Below are 27,488 nucleotides of genomic sequence, written 5' to 3'. Positions count from 1 at the left end.
TATACTGTAGCTGGTAAAATTATAATAAAAGTCTCTTCAATATTTAAATTTTATTTGAACATTGTATTATTTTAAAAATCAAGTTAGTTAGATATATTTGTGTATTAATTTATAAAAATATGTACCGACTTATATACGTATTTACTCTGTTATAAAATGGCCAATGTAGCCTTTAATGAAAATCATATTTTGTTTTATATATATTTAATTTTATTCTTCATTGTATTAGCTTTCCTTTACTATACGTTTATTGGTGGTATTTGATTGTATCATGTTACCTATTTGACATTATGCATGTTGAGTCTTTGTTAATTATTGTGATATATGTTGTCATCTCAACGTTCGATTCTCTAAAATAAATAAAATAAATATAAGCTTATGTTGGTAGTTGGTCAAACATAAATTTATTAACAAATTTAGAGTTATATTATTAGTTTCAAACTCAAGATATTGCTTCGGTCTCATGTATCCTCAGACACGTGCGAAGTACTAAGAAAATCTTATTAAAGCCACAACTTGCCGCTAACAATGTATATAAAACTTTCTTTACAAAAATATAAGGGGTCATTTGTTGATGCCAGTTCGTCTGAAACTTGTTATAAATTGAACACAATTTATATTTACATTTAGATTACTTTTCGCGGTAGAATTACATTTTTTTTTCACAGCTGCTCCGACTATTTATGTAACCGATATTGACCAAAGATTAAGTTATACATAAAGTATAACTTATTATAATATTTTTAAAAAAAAATGGTGGGGAAGAAATAAACAAAAGAAAGATTATTTGTTAAGAAAGAAGTCCTAGAGCCTCTTCACTCAAACGTTTGCCGTTAAAGCCATCTAAGCTATCCCATGACATGGAGGCATCATCCCATGACGGGTGATGTTTTAATCATTATTAAAATATAACGAAAAATAATAATTTATATCAACGACGTCATAGTCGACTTCGTAATATACGTGAGAGAAAGTCTTACTCCTGTTTTTATAAGATTTTTTTTTGGTAAGTCGCGCCTTTATTACTGAATTCAACGCAGCCGTATCAGTTATGTCGAGTACTTCTAAAACGTCCACACCCTTGTAATGTTAGCGGTCAAATGGAATATGCATGTTAAAACGCGCGTGTTATCATATTTCCAAGTCGCTTGTGACGAAATCGTGCTGATAATGGACGCAAAGGCGCACAATGTAGCTCAACGGTCGTCGTGCAAGATGTCATAATAAATTAATTATGCATTAGTATTTAACACGGCACGGTGTCCGTGCCACCAGCACGTGCGTGTGCAACGTGAAACGGACTATACTATACTATTTACATATGTACGTGAGAATGAATTATTGTTATTTTAATACAATTTTTTTTTATATATAAAACATAACATCGGTCGCAGTACCACCTACCGGGTTCAATATAAGCTGTCCGTAGACCCAGTTAAGTACATATTAAAATTTAATCAAAATTGGTCGAGTTGTTTTGGAGAGGTTACATAGGTACATACATATATAGAATCATAAAAACATGCATACATATATATATATATATATATAATTTAAAATATCGAAACCGTATACAGCTATACATCAAGATTCAATCGTAAAGGAACGTTTGTGTGCAAAAGGAATTTATACATATATAATATATATTTATAGATTTCAATTCAATTCACTAATTGTATAATTTCCTTTAATAATAAATAATTCGTAACAAAAAATGTTACGGAGCTCCCGTATTTATTTGTATCTGTGAAAATTTCAACTGTCTAACTATCACGGTTCATTAGATACAGCCTGGTGACAAACGGACGGACAGCGGAGTCATAGGCTCCCGTTTCACCTTTGGGTAAGAAGATCCATAATTGTCTCCCGTCATTGGTTCCTCTAAATACAGACTGGCACGCACGGCTATCCTATAACGATTTATCCTGGAAGTCTTTTGGCCTTGACAATACCTTGCCCAAAAATGCTCTGAAGGACATCATCATCGCGTCTCATTTTCACGATTCTAATTTGAAGCGTTTCTATTAAGAGTTTATTTCCACCAAGAGATTTATTTCTGAAACCTTTTTCATGAACATTCCTGAATTTATTGCTCAAAGAAAATTGCTTTAGTGTTAAATTTGAAAAGTTTTAACATCTAATTGACGCCTTGAGCCGTTTGATACTTTCGTTTTGTAGATAATCTTTGCTTTTATTGGAAACGCAGAGAAAGGCCGTATGGAATGGACAACGTAAGTTACATCCTCTGTGAGAAAAGTTTATTTATTATTTTTACTGGCTGTTCGTTCAACATTAAGTTATTATATATATCTTTAACTTTGATTGCAGTTTTAACTCATATTTTTTAGAAGTGGAAAATTTCAGTCTTTTTTGACAGAATACACGAATCTCTCTACCATCTGTTGTATACACTTCGAAGCAGTCTAAGCTTAGCTGGAACTTCTCTTGGAAACCAAAAAAATGTGCAGTTGGTATACAATATGAAAATTATAAGGCTGAAAAGTGAAAAAAATATTATGCAAGATATACGACCAAAAGGGTTCCCGAGATGTACGTAAGAGGCTATGGGGCTTTACATAAAGTCGTCTTACCCTAAATGTAATGGTAATTCAAAATAGGCTTAGGGCATCGTGTGGTGTGATTTGGCTTACATTTATCGTAACTTGAGTAATAATATAAAACAATATATTATATTTTTTTAGAAACTACATATAATCTTTTTTATAGTAAACAGGTAACGTAAGTAACAGATTGTAGGTGTCTCACTGTTAGGCCCTTTGAGGAGAAGGATTGGAGCTTATTCCACCATGCTGTTCCAATGCGTATTGGTGGATACAAATGTAGCAGAATTTAATTGAATTATGTTTTTCTTCGCCGCTGAGCACGAAATGAATTATAAGCACTAATTTAGCACTTGAATATTTAGTGACCCGTAATCATCGGTTAAGATCGTGTTCTAATAACTGGGTCATATTGCCTTTTTTACTGTCGTTAAGTTTTATTAGATTAATTGGTTTATGTAGTTAATAGAAAAAATCTTATTCTTAATTTAATTTTCAAACGATTAAAAATAATTTAAGAAAATTAGCTATATTTGTTAAAATTAACTTAAAGTCCAAAATGTAAATGTAAATAATATTACATTTATATTCTAATGTATGAGATAATGTCGATAATCTTCGTGAAACTAGAGAAAAGAATATTTATTTTATCAATTGAATTTACAATGCATGATAATTCATAGAACAGTCTGTTTAAATGTCTATATTTGTTTTGGTCTACATGAGTTAACTTTGATATTCTTATTTGCGGTTTAATAACTGGCGTTTGGTCCGTCTTTGAGCGGGTATAATTAAAATGTAATCACTAAATATATTTTTCTATATCTGTATTCTTTCCAACTATATTTTTAAAAATAATTCCAGAATACTATCAATATTTCAAATGTTAAATTGAAAAAGGATATTACAAAAATTAGTAACATATCCATTAAAAACCCCTTGGGGATTAAACGATCGCCCTCATGCCATATCTTAAAATAAATAGCAATAATTTATTTTCTATTCATTTTCTTGTAAATAAGAGTTATGAGCAGGAAAAAAAAGATTCCAACGAGTTTTTTTACGAAAGTTCTTCAAGTCTGATATCATTTTCCGAAGCGGTGGTATTTTTTTGACATTCAATAAGCAATTTTGTTTCTATATGCAATAAAGATTTCAAATTATCCCCTTATATAAGTATAAAGTTTGTGGAACAGTATTCAAATCAAATCAAATCAAAAATCTTTATTCAATATAGAAGTGTTTACACTTGCTTATTGATTGTCAAAAATCTACCACCGGTTCGGAATTTAGCACCTCGGACCTGAGAAGAACCGGCGAAAGAAACTCAGCGGGATTTTTTTTTTTTTTTTCCATTTTTCATGTACAATAATAATTATATTTTAGTTATTTGAAACAGCCTGGAGGCGATCATTTCATTCCCAAGGTGTGCAGTCAACTAAAAAGTCATTAGTGTTGTAATATCCTTTAGCACACAAACGCTCTTTAACGATTCTTTTGAATTTTATAATTTTAGAAAGAAAACATGATATTTTTAGTACGAAACGATTTAACATAGTACGAAGTAAGCATATTCACGTTCAATAGTCTCTGGAAACTAGCAGTTATCGAGGAAAAAAACGTTAAATGAATTTTTGCGATCATTGTATCAACGTCAGATCGCTCCTGTCTACATCATGAATATTCAATTTTCCTGAAGGAAAACTTGTTGGAATTTTATGTCTCAGCCCATCTCAACTTTAACCGAGTTCGCTTAACATCCTTTGTTCGGAAATAGTATCAAAGGCACTAAGAATACGTGAAGATCATACTTGCTATCCAATATTTTCGTTAAAAAACTATATTGATATAGATTTTATTATACGAAAACTATTGTAATAAATCTGTAAAATAGAGCAAAACAATGTCGCTTTATGTACCATTAAGAACATCAAAAGGCTGTATTATTTAATAACATTACTAGCAGGGTCATTAATATATATTTTTTTCTCCGGTCCGGGCCTGTTCTAGTAAATTAATAACAATAACAAAAGGTTCTCGCAATAACCTGTTTAAAAACACAGTCTACAAATATTATTTCAACATATAAACTTTATATAAGACTATTTGAAAACAACGATAGCGCGATTCAAATCCGATAGGTTTTGATAGCTATGTCTCCTATAGAAAATGTTTGTGAAACATTTATACATCCGTAATATAATTTATCTTAAGAAAAGGTTTAAAATGGTACGGCACCACTCACATTAGGGCTGTGCTTGATACGCCCCAGTTTCCGGGTCGGAAGTCACTGTGTATGCTCTTCGTTTTACACAAACACCTCTAAAGGGGTAAAAATCATGGAGTCGGGTGAGCAGGGCATATGAAGGTCACTGTTTTTTAAAACAGATTCACCAAACTCATCTGTTTGCTTTTGCTTTAACAAAATAAAACTAATAACATTTTTTTTACAAATTAAAGAAATTGTTTATAGATCTTTTCATCGCTTAGATGACAAGATGACATTCAAGATAAGCTGTAGTGCTTCACATTTTGTATCAATAATATTTTGATATTTGTAGAGAGCAAAAGGTAGCCTTTATAAATTTATCGTAGTAGTGCTTGGTAGGGAAAGTATCTCTAGCTACTATTACCACAGCGAGATAAAAAATATACGAGTATTTTCATTTATATTTATGAATTTTAAACACAATAAGTTTCATAGAAATCGATATATTTAAAAAAACAAACTGACAATTGCGTGGCTATGACATTGTTGTATTATAAGGTGCTCAGCCGGAAAGTTTTGGTAATACATCATACTCCAGATTGTGTATGCATTACACGAAAAACATTTAAATGAGTTTCTTAACTCGTTATGGAACTCTACTTTCTAAATATATTATATAAAATGCTATCTTTTAGTGAAACAATATACGGTATGGGTACATGGGCCACTAGGTAAGAGATCACCACCGCCCCTTAGATATCGAGGCTGTAAGAAAAAGTTGAGGCCGTTCAACCTGTGTGCCAATAGTTAGACTGGCTCACTCACCCCATACAGAATATTTCTGTTTAGTGATGATTATACAGAATATGAGGTGAGAGATTTACTCAGACGCTGACAAACTCCTACCAATAATATAAGTAAAATAGAAAACAAATCTAAATCTTATATCAACATGAACAAAATGAGCGCTCGAACATATTTGTATAATAATATTATTTATTTGTTTTAATATTAATTCTTACTATCAAATATTTTATTTGCAATTGAATTTATAATGAGTATTCGAAGAATATTATGTCTTTTGTTTGCTTACTGGGTTACTGACTTTGCTTGTATTTATATACTCATAAATAGTTATTCGCCGAATTAATATGGAACCAAGGGAACTCTCAATTCGATATTTATTTTTAGTTTTGGAACGAAGTTCATTTACGCTGTTTATAATAGAATGAACTGGAAGAACTGAAAGAAAGATTGCCCCTGCAGGCGACATATCTCCATATCTCTTTCTATTATATAATATTATTCTTATTATACGGTTTTATATAATATATATATATTGTCTTTCTTTTAAATTATTTTTATTGTGTCTGATATTTAATAGATAAAACATAGCTGAAGCAACTTCGTTCCAAACAGATGTCCCGTAACACCTATTGTTTTTTTTTATACACTAGGAATACTTTCAAATGTTTCTCGTTCTAATGTATTTTAACAAAGATAATATCTTAATCTATAAGATAACGAACATAATTTTGTATTTTAAATGTTTAAAAAGAGTAACTATGAGTTTCTTGCCGGTTCTTCTCGGTAGAATCTACATTCCGAATCCGTGGTAGCTTCATTTAATACAGTTTGTAAAATGGCGAGTCAAAAGTGCTTGTGCCTTAAATAAAGTATATTTTGATTCTGATCTTTTAAAAATCACACGCGATATATATATATATATATATATATATAAGCCAAGGAAACCGTAAGTAATATATTATGGTTTATAAAGGTTTTACGAAATAGTTTTTTGAACTAATGAAAATAAATATTTTCTACTATTACTAAAGTAGCAAGAAGAATCTTAATAGTAATTTCGTTAGGAAAATATTCTGAATAAAAAAAAAAAAACCAATCGTTCAGTTTTGTTTTGACCATTTATAAGAAAAACTAGCGTTATCAGTGTATTTTACATTGTAATACCTTACTGGAAATAGGACATTTGCGTCCGGAATTGATAATTTTGTAGGACGTGACTTTTTAATATTTCTAAAATCATTAAAAAAATGTATTTATATTTAAACAGGTACAATATACAGTAACCTTTAGTGTTTTATATTTCGTGCAAGTGTTTCCATTAATCGTATCCGAAATGTCTAATATTTACTTTTTGATTTTAGCTTCGGTGCTTTGTTATGTAAGTTTTAATTCTAGCATCTTGAATTGCAGTATTTTTCATTTCATTTCTTCCATCCACTCATATATTATATCGCCAAATATATATTTTTTTTATTGTTGTATTCCGGTTTGAAGGATGTTGAGCCAGTGTAACTACAGGCACAAGGGACGTAATATCTAAGTTCCCATGGTTGGTGCATTGGTAATATTGGAAATGGTTATAATTCATACGGTGCTAATGTCTGTGGGCATTGAACACTTACCATCAAGTGGCCCATTTGTTGGTCCGCCTACCGATGCCATAACATAACAATTAACCTTTGAAATTTCTGTGTAGAAATTTTAAAAAGATTTTGTTTTCTTTGTATAGTTTATGAATATTATAATATTATATCTAACAGCAGACTAGCGATCAAATTATTATAGTTGGAAAATTTCAAATCGAAACGACAATGGCAAGTCGATTAAAATCGACCTCATAGATTTATGTATATTTATTGCATATAAGTAAAGCTAACACAAAGCGTCTAAAAATTTCAGTTAATTATTATTCATAACTGAAAACAATAAACACATAAGTAGATTTATAGTGTAGCCATTTGGAACTCTCCACATCGTATAAAAAAAATTTGTAAGTATCATTAAACAGTTCGATAATACCAAATCGATATACTTTATTCAAATAAGCTTTTACAAGCATTTTTAGATCGTTATTTTACAGAATTAAATGAAAGTAAAAGCTCCCACCGGTTCGGAATGTAGATTCTACCGAATAACCGGCAAGAAACTCAGTAGTTTATAAATTATTGCATTGTCGCCTAAGTCTATATGTGTACATTTTCAAATTGTTTTTAACATACAAGAGACGCTACTCTATAACCGGTTGCAATAAATAATATCCATGTTCATTTATAAGTCAATAACTCTACATAAAAACATTTTTTAATCATTATAAATTCGCTAGGGTGAATCGGTTATTTTGATAATTATTGTACTACAAAAAATTTAAATAGTGGAAGTTATAGGCAGGAATTTAGTTTATAATTGCGTTTAGGTATACTATTGTTAAAATATATCAATATATTATATGTAACTATTAAGGCGGACTACCCTTACTTTTCGTGCATAAAACACACTTTATTGTTCTGAACTCATTCTCATTCTAATTTTAAATAGAGATTTTTTTTTAAATAAAGATATTTTGATGATAAAAGCTTAATATGTACTTTTAATAGGACTTTATCGCTGTACTGTATTACCTTTTTTTTCATAGTTAAGGTGGGTCGACGAAATTGTTCTACTTGAGAGAAAGTGGTCATTATTGCTCATAGACATTGGTGCCGTAGGGCTTTGTGCAAGCCTGTCTGCACAGATATGACCAACGCATCATATATTATAAAGCCAAGCAGCAATGCTAAGTATTGTTGTGTTTCGGTTTTAATAGTGGGTGTGCCAACGTAACTATAGGAACAAGGTTGCAAGGTTGGTCGTACATTGGTGTTAACATTAAGGCCTCCTCTCCCTTTGAGGAGAAGGTTTGCAGCATATTCCACCACGCTGCTCCAATGTGGGTTGGTGGAATACACGTGTGGCAGAATTTCGTTGAAATTAGACATGCAGGTTTCCTCCTTAAGAACATGGAAATTCTGGGCTTGCTTGGGTTTGAACCCGTAATCATCGGTTAAGATGCACGCGTTCTGGGTCATCTCGGATGGTGCCTGAATCATTGGTGTTAGAAACGGTTAAATTTCTCAGTGTGGCCAATGTTTATGGGCGGCGGTGACATCTTAACATAAGGTGGCTCATTTTCCAGTCCGCCTATACGAAATAAAATAAAAAATATTAATAGTTGTATTTTAATAGGTACAATGTCTGCCTCTGGAATCGAGCAGCAAGTCAGTTTCAAAAGATTATCTTCATCTGTTCGTGAACAACTCAACGAAATCAACGAATTACCACCTCACGTCAATAATGGAGGAGCTCGAAGATGTAGACGAAGAAATCGCCAGAGAGTTGGATTCTGTACTACCTTATATAAATTTCCTGGTAAGATTACTTTCTTATCCATAATTATTGCTTTGTTATATTGCTATTGCGATACGTTTTTTTAAATCAGTTTTTGACTTTGATAAAATGTATGTTTTAACCTTGATTGAATGTTTATGTTGATTTGTTTCCGGACAGAACCTGTTAGTAGTTACATATATATGTATATAAAAAACATATTGTATAGGCTGTAAACAAGAAATATTACGCAAGATTTATTTGCGGTTTTAAAAATAATTAAACAAACGTAAGAAAAAAAATTACCTTGAAATCAAAAAATAAAATAGCACTATACATTAAGTTCGTTACGTGATAAGCATTGGGCATATAATTTTTTTATTTTATCGGTAAAAAGATAGTATAGTTTAAATGTCAATGACTTACGCAAATCGTATTCTATTCATCATATAAAAAAAAACACGCTGGAACAAAGCTTGAGGAAAATCTATTATTTATTATTTTATAATATCCGTTTAATATTGTTCTGATTAGATATTTTAATCGTATATTTTATACGAAGTAATCAGGGCATTACTTTTGTTATATATTTATTAATGTGTTATTATCTTAATATTTTAAACAGTTAATTCTTATTCCGTGATAAATTCGTTTTAGATACTTATTTCCAAATCTTACATTACAATTACTTACTTACTACATAATAACTAACATTATTTTATTTTATTTAAATTTCTTAATCAACCTCTTTGAATGGCAAAATGGCGACCACGTTCAATTTTTAAATACATGATAAAAATTGTAAATCTTTTTATCTTCATACAGTAAAAGTCATCGGACTTAAATTTAATTTTCTCGTTATTGAACTAATAATCAAATTTTTTATGACTTTTATTTCTATACTCCTATGAATTATTTTTATGCAATTTTATTAGTAATACTTTTATATAATAACAAATAATATGACTTCAATGCTCAATGTTTGTTTCCAAGTACTGGTACATACAAACATACATAGATACTTGATTTTTTATTAGTATGTAGATATCAACAAACAATCCGAGACAAGTAAAGTCTACATAAATGTTATTGTCAAGCGAGTATGTATATTGTAATGATAATGTATTACAAAATTTGACTATAAGAATATGGACAGACAGATGACTCAAAGTAAACATACTCTAAGTAGATTATTATGAGTGCTTTTTAACCGTCATTTGAAACTATTACCTAGCCTGGTACGAAAAGGGCCAAAGTACATTACATTTTAAACTATTAAAATTTAAACTATTTGATATTTGTGAAATTATTTAAAACATAATGAATTATTTGTGCTAAAATGGCAAATGCTTATGTTTACTAATAAAACAATAGCACGCAAAATGGCATATCTTATATGAAATAACTTACATCTGTTTATTGTTCGTATGCCGATTAGCAATTTCTAAAAGTTAGTTATTGGTATTGAGTACCACATAATTTAACGTAAACCCCTACTCCTTATATTAGAATTATTATATTATTATTCTATATTATTCTCGCTTGAGAGTGACCAACATTGTCCGTAACTACGGTAGTCAACTGTGCGAGACATGTTATTATTGTATACAAGTGGTAGGTTTATTCCCTTGCCATGCTCCGATAGCACGGTAAATCTGAGACAACCTAAACTTGGGTTTGACTTAGTTAGCAGTGTTAAAACATTCGTACCTTAGAAAGCACGTGAAACCTGCGAACTTTCACTCGAGCATTATTCTATAGCCTATTCCAGTCAAATAAGAAGTAAAGATAAAAATCCTTAAATTGACATTTTACATGCGATTTGCTGATACCTCTGCCATATTATACTCTACAAACATTTCTTGATTAACATATATTTATTTATAAGACAATAATTGGAATTGGTCCCCTTAATTACTTTTTCCGAAGTTCCGAAAACAACTTTATAACATAAAACAACGGATATTTAAAATACCATTTTTAGTGAGACCACGTTGAATATCATAGATTATTGAAGACTTCGACCAATGACATCACGTCAATTCAATGTTAAAGATGTTTATTCGTCTTGTGGTTGGATTAGGCTATACGTAGTCGGCAATGACCGTAATTTGTTAGGAGGACATAATAATTAATTATTAAGTGTTTGGTATCAACTTATCACAGTACCTTTATTTTTGTTTTATTTTTTTTTGTCTTTTCAGTTCGACACACTTCTGGGACGGCCTAGTGATGAGGATGATGATGGTTGTATGAATGACGTTATAATTCAACTTGTACCAGATAAGGAATCCATAACGAAGCATCAAGACAAAGCTGAACCAACCAACAAAACCGAACCTGCTGTTTCAACCGAATAATAATTATAAAATTATGCCTTAAAGAATGTAATGACGATAAGTGCAAAACCTTCACAATCATAAATTTACATTTGCATAAATAATATCTTATCAATCAATATTATATTTTCTTAACAAAGTGAAAACTATGGGCTAAAATTTTTAAATTGAATAAATAAATAACGATAATGTGTTTATTATTATTGAAGTCAAAATATTGTAAACCTTTCATAGTGAACATAGGACGCAGTGCTTATAAGTCATTCATCAAACGCATTATGCTAAATTTTAAAATTCCTTTTATAAATAATTCAGACATTCAGACACTTTAATTTTAAATTCCAGAACTTTTTTTTTACACAATTTTCCAGTTTTGTTATAATTTAAGAGTACCTAAGGTCAGGTCTTTAGAGATGAATAGCATATTCAAAGTGCTCTAATAAATTCAGACCCTAAAAAGTAATATAACGAATTTTGCCAGTCAATATACCGCGGTAAAAATATTGATGGTTATGTCGTCCATACCGATTTTGGCCACGACAGCCATTTCAAGGGTCAATTTCGCAGAACACGTTATATATATAGTATTGCAGACATAGCATTGCAGGCTGCAGAAAGGTATGGTAAGGGTAGGTACATATACAGTTGCACTCTCTATTCCATAATTCTCATAATCCGATGGGACGGAAAATCCCACACGAAAGAGTTCAGTTTCCGAGGTACGGGAGTAGAAACTTACATCGCCCATAGTTCGGACTGTTACTGGGGATTATTCGGCAGAAAACCCTAATAACTTTATATTCACTTTTCATTCATTGGGGTTTGAACCCCGATCTTAAAAAAATCTAGCCACTAGACCAACAAGGTAGACGAGGTAGCCGGCAGGAGCAACAGTACAGAACTAGCTGCAATGTCGTAGCCTGATATTCTATAACTTTTCTTAATAAATGGGCTATATCTATCCCGACAAAGGCGTGTTCTTCCGCTTTATAATGTTCGTATATATAGATAAAACTACTAAAACTAAACTAAACTACTACAACGATAAATCAAATCATGAGTGGATTTGGTTAATGGAGATAAATGTTTTATCACCAGACGGTGATTTTACATGAATGCTAAAATGTTGTTCCAATGATAATCATCGGCATTACTTGTAAATAATATTATAATGTTCAAATAAAATATAATATTCAAAAGTGGGAGACACAAAGTTGTTTAACCAGCCTCTAAACCACAAATAGATGAAATAACCATTTCCTATAAAGGTACTTTACTGGACAATTATAAAAATACCTTGCCAGATTTTTTAAAGTTTGTGGTTTTTTATTTAAATTATAATCGAATTTATTTACGACCTAACTATACGAATATTATATAAGAAGCGGATTGTGCGATATATCGATAGTGTAAGGTCATCTTTAGATTAACATACATCCTATCAAAATCGAAATATGTTTACGAAAACGATGTTTTTATTTGTGATCCTGGTGTTGCAGTGCGTAAGTAACAAAATGTATATTATCAAGAACTAATACCTAGTTATACTAAAGTTTATAGATTATTATGATAAATAGAAATTAATAAATTAACCAAAATAATATTTATATTTTCTTGAAATAATACTATTTTATTAAGTTTTGTTTTATTTGACGATTGATGTATTTAGTAAACTAATTGAATATTACTTCTATTTCTCGACTAAATAGACTCAGTAACTCTTTTGTGGGGAAATTTATACGCTTTCACAACAGAATCCCAGACAGTGTTTAAACGGAATCTATTGTTAAATTTTCAAAACAAAGTCTAGAGCCCATTCATTAAAAAATATTATATAATAGATGAGTTAATAGATGATAGCAAAACTAAGTGGGTTATAATAGATATGTTAGTATATAAAACACAAGTAAATTTATATATTCTTCCTGAAAATAAAAGTGTCTTTTCAAGAATAGATATATATTTATTTATTGGCTAAGATTAATTAATTCGCGGGCGTTTACTTTACAACCATTATTAATATTATTCAACTACGATTCTGCTGAAGTAATCGTATTAAATTGAGTATTTAATAATTTGGAAACAGTCTTTGTAAATTTCTCGTCACCCTACTTACCAAACGTATTTCAATATAAATATTTAATGAACCCAGGAAATGAGATGATTTTTGTTACCATGCCTTTAAATTATTTGGGCAATTCCTATAAACACTGTTTTATTTATCGTACACGTACAAATATAAATACGCCAAAGTTCAAGTTTATCGGACCTTGAAATTCTACAAATAGTATCATTGTAGTAGTACATGTAGTAGCGTCCGGTGTTCCTGTAGTTACTCTGCCTCACTCAACCTTCATACTACAATTCAGCAATAGGTATTACTGTGTGGAGGTAGAATATCTGATAAGTAGGCCCCTACCCAGACGAGCTTGCACCGAGTCTTCTTTACCATAAAAATATTTCAAAATATTTTTTTTAATATATTATTGTGAATATCATAGATTAATCAAGCTCTCGACCAATGATATCGCATCAATTTGCTGTCAAGTGTTGTTTATTTGGCTTTATTCCCCTTATGATTGGAATAGAGTTTAAGTGCATAGTCAATTGTCATTACTAATGGGAATTGAGACTTTTTTATTTAATAGTTTTTAGTTTATTAGGGTTTGTAGATATATAATCATGTATCTATATATATATATTACGATTCTACATCTAACGACAAAGACATTTGCTTTGATTTTTAAAATTAGTAAATATATTTTTCGATATTCTTATGAATAATGTGAACGAAATGTCAGTATGTTTGCTGCACGCTATTGCTCGTCTGAGTTATAATCTGACCTGATGGTCGTCCGCTATATAATCAGTGCGGTTTCTGTTAGAGGATTAGAGAAGTATATTAAAAAAAATATATATAGGGCGAGTGTATCAGACGAACCAACTTCAGACCAGCCAACGTACATAATTCTTAGTTGCGGCCGATTTAGTTTTTTTGTATCTGTGGTTGTGTATTGCTGTTGGCCCTACTGGCCTTTACAGCGTCACCGAACGTTGGGGCGAGTGCTAAGACTCTGCCTTGAGGTGAACCCTTTTGGGCTCGAAAGTGACGTTCGTCCTGAGGGTGTCTCCTATGAGATCGCACCTCGGCTCAGAACGTAGTCGGTGGGGTGTGAATTTAAGCACTGAATGAATTTACTGACGTCACGGCCGTCTCCGTGACGTCGCTAATCTGGGTCCTCGTTTCCGCCGGCGGAAACCGATTTAGTATTACCATGATTGTATTTACTTCAAACTGAAAGAAAGTTTAGACGTATCGACGTCTATTAAAAGAACTTCATTTTTTTACACTTTTCAAATTGAGTTGTTTTGCATACCTCTTCATTCAGAAACTCTTCTTTTTCTTCCTCAAAAACATCCTTGGATAAATATCTTAATTCTTTTTTCAAACTCACGTATCTATATTATAATATATATAAATGTTTACAAGAATGACAATGAATTAGCAAATCCTTGAGTTCAGATAAAATGATGTTTGTTTTTTTGTAGCAACAGTATTTTCGGTTTATAATATAATATGAGGAGTATACTTGACGAGAATTTTTCTCAATTTAGACGACTTAAATTAATTTCCTTGTATTGTAACATTTTATTTTCTTAAAATATTTATATATGTAATAAGTATAAGTATTAGTGTGTAAATATTTGTATGTTAGTTTATGACAGCACCGCGTACCCAAATATGTTCCTAAAAAAATCTAAAATAAAATATATATAATATATACTATTGTTAAACTCTATATAGTCGGGTAAGCGATCTAACTAACCTATGTTACCTAGTGTCTTTCAATATATGTGATATAAATTCAAGTATATATATGTATATGTCTATAGAAATATATTAATGTATAAGGAAACGGGGGGAGGAATACATGCTATACAAAGTATTATTAACTTTTTTTAATCGTAATAATATTCGTATTCTTTTTCAGACACTAGGATTCCCACAGAATGCAGGATTTAATCCATCTGGTATAGCAGGGTCCTTTTTGAAACCTATAAAGGACGTTAAGGAAAAACATATCATGCCGGTCGTAGGTTTATTTCAAGAACCATTAGGTGCTTTTTCTAAAGCGGTAAGTTTCGTAACTTTTAGGTTGGTTCCGGAGCATTAAAATCGAGTGCTTGTCTTTATTTAATTAATTTAATATTCATAGTCAAATCTTAGATTGTTACATTACAGACGAGTGATGCTGGTTTATTATATATTTAGTTGTATAAATGTCAACTGCTGCGCAATGAGATTCCCTTTTCTTAGAGATATAGCTTAGCTTATTATATAAAGTTGGCCCAAAACGGGGGCACAATTTTTATCGAGCGAAAGAATAAACAATTAATTTCCATATATATTTTTAAATATTATTTAGTTTTCTTATAAGAGCATTATTATCTTTTATATATATTATAACTAAAAATCAGTTGCTTTTCAATGTTTTTTTTAATGTACGTATATTGTTTTTATTAATAAAAGTATGGAATCAATTGGGTTGCATCTATTATATAAGCCATGTATATAACAAATTATAACACTGCTCGGAAACCGCTGAATTTTAAGAAAAACAAACTCAGCATAACTCCTTATCTACTGTTAAACTACAATAAACTTATTGACATGGTACTGTTAGTCGCAAATTATATACGTAAGTCAATATTTTATTTGTATGTATTCTGATGCAATTATATTCATATGAATTCATTCGTATCCTGGTTAGTTAGTTATAAGCAATATTAGGTAATTTTATAATTGGTATAATTGATATATTTTTTAAATATAGTGGCTTCATTTTTCAGTCGCATGGAATTCTAAAGAGGGCTACAGATGAAGATAAGTCTAGCGGTATGGCAGCTGGAAAGGAAGCTAAAGATAAACACATACAGCATATCTTTGGATTATTTGGAGAACAAATTGATAAAGTTTCTAAAGTGGTAAGTTTTTGAAAGTTCTCCTGACGAAATATGATCATATCTTGTTTTAAAATGTGACAGAAGTGTAGCTTCATGTAAAATTTTAGTTAAAAAAAAAATATATATGTACATTATGCGAAAAACACTAAATCAGTTTTGAGAACATTTGGCGTATATTCTTTCTTATATTTTAAATTTATGAAATTTTTTTTTTTGCAGTTCGATATTTTTGGTTCTCAATCTTCAAAAAAGGAGTAAACTACAATTAAAATCAATGAAACGTTTGCTATTAGCAGCAACAATGACGCAATGAATATTATTAAAATACACAATGAAAACACACATAATTACGTTCCGTACGTGCTCATGAAATGGGCCATATGAAACTACGAGTAATTTGTTAAAGTAATAACAAAACATTTTTTTTACAGTAATAAAATATTTTACCAAATTTATTTTTAAAATGTTTTTTTTAAATATTCACCTAATTCATTTGTGCAAACACAACGTTTTATCAAAACAATTTATGGTGGAATTGTTATCCTGAAACAGTTCTAAGAAAAACCTTATGACACTATTGGACTCACTTATTTTTTTTTTTATGAATTCTCTAACTTGGCAACCTGTATTAGCACTATGTGCCATTCAGATGAGGTATCTCTATCTACGTCATGTTACCAGAGGGAATTCCTATCAATACCTTTTACCCTGTGTCACTAAATCTCACGGTGTGTGTAGTGCTGTGCCGTTTCAATTTGTAATACCTGTGCCTTTTAGTTCGGACGTCAGTTCATTGATCTGATAGTTTTCACTATATATAGAGATCTCTTGTTTGACGGTGAAAATCGACTATAAATGGAGGATCATCAAAATACACAAAGTAAAAGTTAAGCTGTATAGCAGTAAGACATGAATGTTTCCATAGAGCGCACTATTGAATTGGCATGTGTGTATTTCGAGTATACCATAGAAACCTCCACAATAGTTGTAAATCGTTTGAATGTGTTCTGGTTGACGCCCTTAAAAGAATTTGTTGTTGAATGTGGTTATTTGTGAGTATTTTATTATATGTATTTTATTTACATAAGAACTATTAACTTAATTCTTATTGGATATTTAATTTTTAAATATTAGTACAATCTTCGTAAGTGCAAGGTTCATAAGTTTATTTCAGTCTTATAATTTAAATAAAATGTTTTGTGAGCCTATGAGAATATCGACAATATCCGAAACTTGAATAAATGACGTGTTTTGTAATAGTAAGGTCTTAAGTAAGAAAATACTGTCAAGCCTAACATCGGATGACTTTGGCCAAATGGTATAAATAAGTATTAAAGAAAAATAAAAGAAACGGAAAATGATTACTACTTACTAATACTGATTGAAAATATTAGCTGTCGTTTCTTCTCGCTAAGGGCTATTTATAGAAACGATGTTAGAGTTAAAATATTGAAGATTCAAAAATGATTGGCATTCAATTCTGCCTCGTGTTTTCATTTTAGAATTAAGTTTTAATTTTTGTTTAATTTAATTTAATATTTAAATTTTTTTTTTAAAAGTCTCTTTGAAGCTCCTGAATCTTGAGTAACATTAACAGCCTGTAAATTTCCCACTGTTGGGCTAACATCTTCTCACCCTTTATGGAGAAGGTTTGGAGCATATCCCACCACACTGCTCCAGTACGGTTTGATGGATACACATTTGGCAGAATTTCGTTGACACATGCAGGTTTTCTCACGATGTTTTCCTTCACCGACGAGCACGAGATGAATTATATACACAAATTAAGGACATGAAATTCAGTGGTGCTTGCCTGGGTTTGAACTCGCAATCATGGGTTAAGATGCACGCGTTCTAACACTGGCGCATCTCGGCTCACACTGGGCCATCTCGGCTCGAAAACTTAACTACATTTATCCAATGACAATCATTACCTTACTTGTAAAAATTGTTACGCGGATGTTTAGATAAATACAACCATCTCTCTTTCTGGCATAATAGATTTGATATACGAATGAGGAAGACACAACGTTTAACCAGTTACCCTCTAAACAAAATATAGATGAAGTAACAGTTTTCTATACAGGTACTTACTTTACTTAACATTTAAAACAAACATGCCCGTATTTTACAAGTCTGTGGTTTCTTATTTACATCGTATATGTAAATTATATTTACTTATGATGTATAGGATTATTATATAAGAAGCGATTATTGCCATTTATCGATAGTGTGAGATTATCTTAAGATTAACATACATCTTTCCAAACTCTAAATATGTTTTCGAAAATGATTTTTTTGTTTGTACTCCTGGTGTTGCATTGCGTAAGTAAACATTTTTTTATTATAAAGCTGAACAATAAGCTAGAAATTAAAAAATATATTTTGATCTTTTCTTGAAAAGGTACTGTTTTATTAAGTTCTGTTTTATTGTCCAAATTGCAATATCTAGTAAACTAATTAAATATTGTATTGTATGTTGTATAAGTAGTATTCTTTACTGCATAAAAAAATCTTAACATTTTTTAATATAAAGGAAATTACAACACTAGACTTTTTAGTTGACTGCACACCTTGGGAATGAGGTGATCACCTCCAGGCTGCTTCAAATCAAAAATAAGTTTATTATTTCAACATGAAAATAAAAAAAAAAATTAAAAAGAAATATATATCCCGCTTAGTTTCTTGCGCCGGTCCTTCTCAGGTCTGAGGTGTTAAATTCCAAGCCGGTGGTAGATTTTTGACATTAATAACCAAGTGTAAACACTTCTATATTGAATAAAGATTTTTGACTTTGAGTTTGAATTTGAATAAATAAAATCTCACATTAAATATATCTTTACTGGACGTTTTCCGGGATCCTATTGTAAAGCCCTGTGTAGTCAAATAAGCGACCTTTTGTCACCTAGCGTCTCTCAATAGAGTCTATGCGTATGTAGTGTATGAGATTTTATAAAGTATAAGGAAACGTAGGGGCAATATATACTATTGTATTATCAACTCCTTTTTAACATATAGTTTTTTAACATAGTCATACTATTTTTCAGACACTTGGGTTCCCACAGAATGCAGATTTCGATCCAACTGGTATCGCAGGGTCCTTTTTAAAACCTATAAAGGACCTTAAGGAAAAAAAAGATATGGCCATCGCAAATTTATTTCAGGAACCATTAGGTGTTTTCTCTAATGCGGTAAGTTTCGTAACTTTTTGGGCGGTCCATCACCGTGAAAATGACATCCGGGCGCTTATCAGTACGTAAGTCGTGTGTAATATCACGGACAAGTACGGCTGCTGGTGAGAAAACGGTTATAAAAACATGAGATAAAATTATAGTTTTTGTTAAAAAAAAAATAAGTAGTAGTCTAACCTCCACTACTTGACGATAGCATTCCCTTCTTTTTAGAGATATTCACGCAATTTTAATCGAGCTCCAGATTGAACTGATAATTTACGTTTATTTTTTTAATATTATTAGCTGTTCCTACTAAAAAAACAGTTGCTTTTCTTGTATATTGTTTTCATTCATAAAGTCTAGGGAATCAATTTTAATATATTTACATGTAACAAAACTATCATTAGGTTGTGTCTAATATATAAGCTACATTTTTAACAAATTATGAGCCAAAATCTACTTTTAGTAATATAATCTGAAACCGCTGAATTCGTTGAAAGAGAAACTCATCTTATCTCCTCATCTGTTGCTGTAGAGAACTCTTTTCCCATAGTATAAATTACATTACACGTATTGACATAATACCATTAATAGCAAATATTTTGTATGTATGTATTCTGATGCAGTTATTTCCATATAAAACCATTTGTATCCAAGTTAGTTGGTAAACAATGTTAGGTAACGGTATGTATATATTTTTAATGTAGTGTTTTAATTTTTCAGCCGCGAGCAATTTTCAAGAGGACTATAGATGGAAATTCTTCTTTGGGATATATTAAGAAAGCCAAAGATAAATACGTACAGGATATCTTTGGATTATTTGGAGATCAATTTGATAAAATTTCTAAAGTGGTAAGTTATGCAAAGTACTCGATTCATTAAAATGTGTATTATGCGAAAACCATAAATTTTGTTTTGAGAACATTCACGTAGTAATATTCGTATTGATATTTTACTTTACTGATATATATATTTTTTGCAGTTCAATGTTTTAGGGTCTCCATCATCAGACAAGGAGTAAACTACAATTGAAAATAATTAAACGTTTGTTTTTATCAGTAATAACGATAAAATGAATGTTATTCAAATAACTCAATGAAAATTCAAATGAAAACATACGTAATTACGTTCCGTACGTGCTCATGACATGGTTTTGTGCGATATGAAAATAACTTGTTAAAGTAATTTCGATCATCATGTAACAATTTTTTATACGAATAAAATATTTTACAATTTTTATTTTTAAATTTTTACAAGCTTTTATTTAACTTCCAATGTATGAACGGGTGAAATCTTGCAACTCAATTTAAAAGCAGATATCTTTAACCGATTGAGCTTAAATTATTTATTCATGTTCTGTTTGAATGACAATGCATGGTTAAATGTGTGACGTCATTGTAAATCCAACATGGCGGACTAATTATTTTGAAAGCTCTTTTTGAAAACTCTAATTTGGGTATCAAACGAAAGAACCTACCTAGAATACGAATGCGAGTTTAATTACTAAAAACTAAAAAAATTAAGTAATTACCTTTTTAAAAACAAGCTATTATAAATTATAAATGCGCTAAAAAGGAAAATAAGCTGTTACACTATAACTTTTACTGTTAACTTATGACGTAATTTCACATTTGACACAATTTATATTGTCATATGTGAAACGACGACCTCCGTGATCGAGTAGTGTGTACACCGGTTTCCATGGGCACGCCACTCCGAGGTCCCGGGATCAATTCCTTATATATTCGATTCGATTCGATATATTGTCTTGGGTCTGGGTGTTTGTGGTACCGTCGTTCTTCTGATTTCCATAACACAAGTGCTTTAGCTACTTACATTGGGATCAGAGTAATGTATGTGATGTTGTCCAATATTTATTATTTATTTATATGACATAAAAGCTTGCCGCGAGATTTGATGATGTTGATAATCAAGTAAATTAAATAATTTGAAGTCAATAATTTTATTTTTATATTTTTAGTGCATTTAAATAAAAGCTTGTTTTAAAAAGGTTTTACTATTAATTTATTTTACTGTAATATTCATCCATTGTATTCGTTCACATAAAGGTTCAAAATAATTTATGTAGGAATTGTTTCTGAAAAAGTTCTAAGGAAAATCTTATGATACGGTCTTACTTATAAACGATAATTTGACTTTGAAATGACGAACAGCATTGTCTGACTAATCACACCCTAAAGTAAATTTATAAGTATGGCCGTTAGGGCTTATAGCGAAGGACGTAATCCTATTGAAGAATTACTTGAAAGTTTTGATAAGGTCTATTTCGGAAATTTGCCACATCATTTGAGATGAAGTAAAATTAATCTCAAGTGACCACCATATTGTAAAAAAATCATCTTTTGTAATTAATTTCTGTTTAAAATAAACGAAGAAAAAAAAATTGTTGATCTGATATTTAAAATTTAAAATAATACAGCTGGACATTCTTTTTTGCTTAGAGATTATATTTTATGCTTTAGGGTACTCAGTTCATAATAACTATTTTTTTAATTTTAATTACTATTACTGGTAGAGCTTTATTCAAGCCCGTCTGGCTAGGTACCACCCACTCGTCAGATATTCTACCGCCAAACAACAGTACTCAGTATCGTTGTGTTCCCGTTTGAAGGGTATAACATCTTCTATGGGCATCGTCTATGTTGATTGACGGTAGGATATATAATGTGAGGGTGGTACCCAGACGAGCTTGTACAATCCCTTAAGAATTTATATATGGAAATCCAATATCAAAATCTGTGGTATTTTCATTTACTATTGACCAATGAGAACAAGTTATTATGGACACGGAAGAATCACTAGTGCATATCTTGACCAGGGGTTGAAACCACAAACCCGAATTCTTATTAATGTCCCAACGATTTGTCTTTAAAACAGGTTCATATACCGAATATACCATACGCTTGAATCATGTTAAACGGATTTCGTAGAAACACTCTAACAGGTAACCCTCGAATTAAACTAATGGGTTTATTTTCGTTACAGAGACCTAAAACGATCTTTAACTAATATAAGTGAAAGCAATTTATTGTATCCCAGGTAATCTCTTCTAAGTTTGTGTTGTTTTGTGCTTAGAATGTGTTTATAATTCGAGGCGTGCGGTGAATTAGTACTTTCCTCAGCACTTATTTACTTATCTCATAACTAATTAAATCTTACATTACATGATTTTTTTTTCTCACTTTAACGACGCGTTGTGGAAACGTATGGGTGGGATTCACTATCAACCAAATGCCGAAATACCCATTAAAAGACCACCGGTACCCTCGTCATCCCTTCGATGAGTGCCACGGGATCACTTGTGCACACAACCGTAACCACCTCAAAATAACTGCATTGACGCTATGTTTCCAAAACACGTAACAGATTTCGTTGAAATTTTAAATCAATTGTTAAGTGTAGTCTTAAAGGAGTTTGAAAGTTATTTTTTGAAAACCCAGTATACATTAAATCATTAAAAAATTTCATACTCAAATAGGAATAGGGAATCTTAGAAAACGTCGTCAACAAAATGTTCCACAAAAAAAAAGTTTCTTAACAAAATATTTTATCAACCCTTGGTTGATATTTATTACAGAAAAATAGTCCATATTTTCGTTAATATTTAATGTAAATAAATAAACTGTCCTAAGCAAATACTAGAAGTTGGAGTTAAGTAAACGAGTATATGCTTTATCACTAAATCATAATGTCTTGACGTATTAATGAGTTTACACAAATATTGTACTACGGAGAAGCTATTGTATCAATTATGATTATTTACCAGACATCTATAACTAAATGTATGTATTTTTTATGTTGATACTGCTCGATTAGTATATAAGCCATATAACAAAACTCGTTCGCTCGCCCATTAGTGAAAATTCGACCTAAATGAGTATTGATGAGAATAACATACTCGTATTATGAATTTGCATATTTCGAATACCATAATTCTTTTTTTTAGGTACTAGTGTCTGCTTAATAACGCTACTTATGCAAATTACAGAATTGTTTTACAATTCTTTAACGCCATGCTCTACTTTCATATGATACGTGCGAAGAAGAAGTTTTACTGCTTTTCACTAGTATTTAAAAGTGAGATAGAAAAAAACGTAATGGCTGACAGAACATATTTCACCGACATCTCTGCCAGTGAACGCTAAAATGGTCGAAGGAGATTTACGTGTTTATTTTGAAAACGATCCGCATCCATTTCACTCCATCCTATGTGGATAGAGAAATTTATCTTCCAATTTCCCTTTTCAAACAGATTTGCTTTCGCAATAAAATTATTTTTATATGAAATCGAATATCTTCAAATATCAAATTTATTATTATTGTTTTCCTTGTTCGTTGACCTCAAGAAAGTATATTTCCGCGTGCTATTGCCCCTAAAAGAACCCTCGTACCTGTAGTTACACAGACACACTCATTCTTCAAACCAGAACACAATAATACTAAGTACTACTGTTTGGCGCTAGAATACATTTTAATCTTAATTTCTTCATGTTGGTAATAGACTTTTTAACATTTTCAATACAGAAGGAGTAACCCTTGTATTATTATACCAGGGGTTCTCCTTCTTTTGCTGCTAGTTGATAACATATTTATCATCGGCACATATGTATTAGAAGTCTAGATTGAAGCAAAGATTGGAGCAAAAATAACCAAAATCGATAAAACCTTGAAATTTTTTTTATAATTCAGGCGATCTGTCCTGACTTTCTCTGATAACTTTAAATTTTGTCTCTGTACAACAGACTTGCGATATATCGGTTAACTTAGAGCAACGATGTTTATACTTGTGGACAGGGCAGATCGCACAACTAACAGAATTTCTTTCTGCGTACCATCCTGTATGCTCGCTGGACAAGGCTGCCCCGACTTATTTGAGTTCTAGTTCGGCTTTAGACAGGGCTGTCAGACTACTGATGTGAACTAGTGCGTCTTGTCTCTATCGGAGCAGGCGTTGGCGACAGCCCGTAAATAGATAATTGATTTAATAAACCAGTAAGAATGAAATGGCAATATTAAAAAGAAAAAAAAATGGCAAATATGGATCGCAGGGATAGGCTACTAACATTATAGATGTAATCTGCCGAAATTATAGACAACTGAGCTGAATGTTGGAATGACAACATTGAATACGAAATGTGTACGTTAGAGGAAGCTTAAAAGAAACTCCCGTTACAGAACTGGTAAAAGGGCATAGAGCAGAATATATGCCAATATACCAGCGGTATGGTTTTGTATAATTAAACAACGATTTAATTGTGATAGTGTAACAAGTCAGACCTATTTTGTTCATCAAGCTGCAGCAAGAGATGAAAATAAAACATTTACGCGGCGCTTATTGTACAATGATGTAAGCAAGACATCTTCACATACCCACAGCAGCTCGATACAATTTTAACTCAATCAAATGAGTGATGCGAGAAAACGTTTAACTATATAAAAATATAATATTAAAGCACTTGATTATTTTTTTTAATATTTAAGTTAAAGATTATTATTTATATACAATTACTTCTGCTGGATTATATATGGCTTGTTACTGTCTCAGGTTTATGACGCTATTTCCACATGTTCACTTCATGATTATAGGAACCGTAGTGTTCCAATAACATATCGATACATTCTCCATAGTAATTATCAATATTTTATAGGACAATTGCAAATTGATTTTTAATAAAAATATTTGCAGTATATGGATATGTAAGTATGGCTCATATTTAAAAGTAGTATTTCTAACTGTATGCAATTCTATTCACATTCTTAAGCTGAAACTAATTACTTAATCTTTGATTGAAACATCGTAAAGTACTTAAGAGTATTTGTATTGTATCTGTATACTAAACTACCTAGATAATTAGAATCCACAGCGCAGTGATGATTGCAAACAAATTTAATAATTATCTTACTGGAACTGGTGACCTCTGGTCATTGATAAGATGAACAAACATGATTATTATTTAATAAAAAGACAACTAAACTAGGCAGCTATATAGCTCAGTGCATGATCAAGAGCTTCGTCGTAAAGTCGTGTCAAAATCAAGATGAACAAGCTATTCATTGTCCTTCTGGCTGTCTGCCTCGTCAGCGTGAGTACATTTTTTTTTTATTTTATTTTATTTATGGAACATAAAACTCAAAATATATCGGCCTAATGTATTTATATTCTAGTGCAAAATGATATTTCTAATCTCACAATGGCTCCAAAATAGAGATTCCAATATGATATATGTCTCTTTGAATAATCAGTTTTGAATACCGCCTCAGAGCAAGAAATAAACATTTCATATAGAAATTATAACTATATGACACAATAAAGAAATTAGTTTGAAATTTATATATCCGAAGTGGAATTTATGTAACTAAGCTGTGTGAGTACATTTCTAAATAAATATCCTTAATACAGGTACATGCTTTTGTGAAACGAGATGCAGAAACACCAAAACCTGATGCGTTAAAAGAATTTGGAGACAAAGTACTGAGCACTGTTAAGGAAGCTGTTGACCCCGAAAATATAAAGAAAGGATTTAACGACTTTGTTGATAAAGTGCAGGGTGCAGTAAGTAGATAAATATATATATATAAAATTTGACTTTAAAGGCAGGTTTAACTTTCGTAATCTTAAAAGAATCATGAACATGGCGACCAAAAGTATTTTTGTCAGTCTTTTCACGCCACTATATCTAGAATAGACTCACTAGCCTAGAATTACAATAGGAATTAAAAAATATCTACCATTAGATAGAAAATGTAATTTGATTTTAATTTTTATTACGATTGCACACTTTAAACGTTTCCAATGTTTCATATATGGTAATCTAATTGGTTTTAAATGCGATTATAATTTGAACAGTTGCAATTTCGTAGAAAATTCAACAAAATCACTACAAACAAAGAGTACGACCGCCTTTAAAATCCGAATATAATATTCAAAATACATAACGATTATATTATTTCAGATTGATCAATTGAATGCTAAGCCCAAAGAAGCCAAAGAATAATGCAGATGTAACGACGATATTCATTTAATGTGCTCCGCTCCTATGATTAATTGTAGTGATGGAATTTATTATTACCTTACTAAAAAATGTCAATCAGCTGAAATAGTATTGAAATATATATAAATAAAATATATTATAGTTTAAATACTTATTTTATTTAAATATTTTGAGGCTTACAGATAACCTTCAATTACATTTTCAACTTATTTGAAAAATTATCCTTTTTAACGACAACATGAAATCAAAAAAAACATTTAAATTTACAAAAATATAATGTGGAATGTAGCGACTTCTGTGTCGAGCTGTTTTCGATATAAGGATACTTTGGCAGATCCAGTTGCTCGTCAACTGCTATCACTAAAATGGTAGGTCCTATTATATTATATCCTACCCTTACATTGCCTCTTGTGAGAATATTTACTTCATACCTCTGATTTTGTGCAGTGTCATCATCATACTTTTCTACATAAAGTATTTTTTTGCTTCTATATTGTCTGTGTAAGAATAACCAACCTTAAGATATAATTATTGTAATATATTTTACCTAATGAGTTTATATTGCAAAGACTTATTTAAATTAGTATATGCAAAAAGTTTATTAAAATGAGTACTGTACAAATCATAGAAATATGAAACGTTGACAAGAATACCAGCAGCAACTTCCCCTTCTATCTAGCCCTGTCAGCTATGAACGTAATTAAACGGGATGTTTAAGTTTTATAAAGTGTTTCCAACTATGCTTTAAAATTATATGATGTATTTTGGAAAATCTTATGGTATAATAATCGAACTCTGCCTTTTACATTAACAACGTGTAAATTTCCCACTGCTGGGCTAAGGCCTCCTCTCCTTTTGAGGAGAAAGCTTTGATTTCAAAAATTTGTGTACATTCCTCATTATAATCATCAATTGAAAAAGATTTAGGATTTTTTTTTTATTTACCATGAAGGTATGGTAAAAAATATAAAGATAGCGTCATAATAATTTGAATAAAAGTATAAAAGCTTACCTATTTTTATTAAAGGTTTCATACTTATTTGCCGCCAAAAGTTTAT

General features: G+C 30.8%; 5 protein-coding genes across 5 annotated transcripts in view; 4 read left to right on the top strand and 1 right to left on the bottom strand.

Moving 5' to 3' along the window:
* Positions 1-27,488, bottom strand: part of Sol1 — a 224,370-nt gene that overhangs the window by 88,999 nt on the left and 107,883 nt on the right. The window lies entirely within an intron of this gene.
* On the top strand, positions 6,808-11,468 carry LOC135193554 (uncharacterized). The gene is made up of 3 exons (XM_064216511.1): positions 6,808-6,955; positions 8,800-8,982; positions 11,145-11,468. The coding sequence occupies exons 1-3, from the start codon at positions 6,911-6,913 to the stop codon at positions 11,298-11,300; spliced, it is 384 nt and encodes a 127-aa protein (XP_064072581.1). The 5' UTR covers positions 6,808-6,910; the 3' UTR covers positions 11,301-11,468.
* On the top strand, positions 12,680-16,621 carry LOC135193571 (uncharacterized). The gene is made up of 4 exons (XM_064216578.1): positions 12,680-12,781; positions 15,272-15,415; positions 16,131-16,265; positions 16,464-16,621. The coding sequence occupies exons 1-4, from the start codon at positions 12,734-12,736 to the stop codon at positions 16,500-16,502; spliced, it is 366 nt and encodes a 121-aa protein (XP_064072648.1). The 5' UTR covers positions 12,680-12,733; the 3' UTR covers positions 16,503-16,621.
* On the top strand, positions 18,467-20,656 carry LOC113393057 (uncharacterized). Its single transcript, XM_064216505.1, has 4 exons — positions 18,467-18,569; positions 19,292-19,435; positions 20,141-20,269; positions 20,400-20,656. Exons 1-4 carry the CDS (start codon positions 18,522-18,524, stop codon positions 20,436-20,438), a joined length of 360 nt encoding a protein of 119 aa, XP_064072575.1. The 5' UTR covers positions 18,467-18,521; the 3' UTR covers positions 20,439-20,656.
* On the top strand, positions 25,373-26,578 carry LOC135193551 (uncharacterized). The gene is made up of 3 exons (XM_064216503.1): positions 25,373-25,521; positions 25,839-25,991; positions 26,392-26,578. The coding sequence occupies exons 1-3, from the start codon at positions 25,477-25,479 to the stop codon at positions 26,431-26,433; spliced, it is 240 nt and encodes a 79-aa protein (XP_064072573.1). The 5' UTR covers positions 25,373-25,476; the 3' UTR covers positions 26,434-26,578.

Source organism: Vanessa tameamea, chromosome 12 (assembly GCF_037043105.1).
Source record: "Vanessa tameamea isolate UH-Manoa-2023 chromosome 12, ilVanTame1 primary haplotype, whole genome shotgun sequence".
NCBI lineage: Eukaryota > Metazoa > Arthropoda > Insecta > Lepidoptera > Nymphalidae > Vanessa > Vanessa tameamea.
This window is presented reverse-complemented; position numbering and strand designations above follow the sequence as displayed.

What these genes read in the sequence shown, in the direction of transcription:
- LOC113393057 (XM_064216505.1), top strand. Translation starts at nt 18,522, where the DNA reads ATGTTTTCGAAAATGATTTTTTTGTTTGTACTCCTGGTGTTGCATTGC. An exon ending in TACTCCTGGTGTTGCATTGC is followed by an intron (nt 18,570 to 19,291) that starts GTAAGTAAACAT and finishes ACTATTTTTCAG; the next exon opens with ACACTTGGGTTCCCACAGAA. An exon ending in TTGATAAAATTTCTAAAGTG is followed by an intron (nt 20,270 to 20,399) that starts GTAAGTTATGCA and finishes TATTTTTTGCAG; the next exon opens with TTCAATGTTTTAGGGTCTCC.
- LOC135193571 (XM_064216578.1), top strand. Translation starts at nt 12,734, where the DNA reads ATGTTTACGAAAACGATGTTTTTATTTGTGATCCTGGTGTTGCAGTGC. An exon ending in TAGGTGCTTTTTCTAAAGCG is followed by an intron (nt 15,416 to 16,130) that starts GTAAGTTTCGTA and finishes TTCATTTTTCAG; the next exon opens with TCGCATGGAATTCTAAAGAG. An exon ending in TTGATAAAGTTTCTAAAGTG is followed by an intron (nt 16,266 to 16,463) that starts GTAAGTTTTTGA and finishes TTTTTTTTGCAG; the next exon opens with TTCGATATTTTTGGTTCTCA.
- LOC135193551 (XM_064216503.1), top strand. Translation starts at nt 25,477, where the DNA reads ATGAACAAGCTATTCATTGTCCTTCTGGCTGTCTGCCTCGTCAGC. An exon ending in TGGCTGTCTGCCTCGTCAGC is followed by an intron (nt 25,522 to 25,838) that starts GTGAGTACATTT and finishes TCCTTAATACAG; the next exon opens with GTACATGCTTTTGTGAAACG. An exon ending in TTGATAAAGTGCAGGGTGCA is followed by an intron (nt 25,992 to 26,391) that starts GTAAGTAGATAA and finishes ATATTATTTCAG; the next exon opens with ATTGATCAATTGAATGCTAA.
- LOC135193554 (XM_064216511.1), top strand. Translation starts at nt 6,911, where the DNA reads ATGTCTAATATTTACTTTTTGATTTTAGCTTCGGTGCTTTGTTAT. An exon ending in TAGCTTCGGTGCTTTGTTAT is followed by an intron (nt 6,956 to 8,799) that starts GTAAGTTTTAAT and finishes GTATTTTAATAG; the next exon opens with GTACAATGTCTGCCTCTGGA. An exon ending in TACCTTATATAAATTTCCTG is followed by an intron (nt 8,983 to 11,144) that starts GTAAGATTACTT and finishes TTGTCTTTTCAG; the next exon opens with TTCGACACACTTCTGGGACG.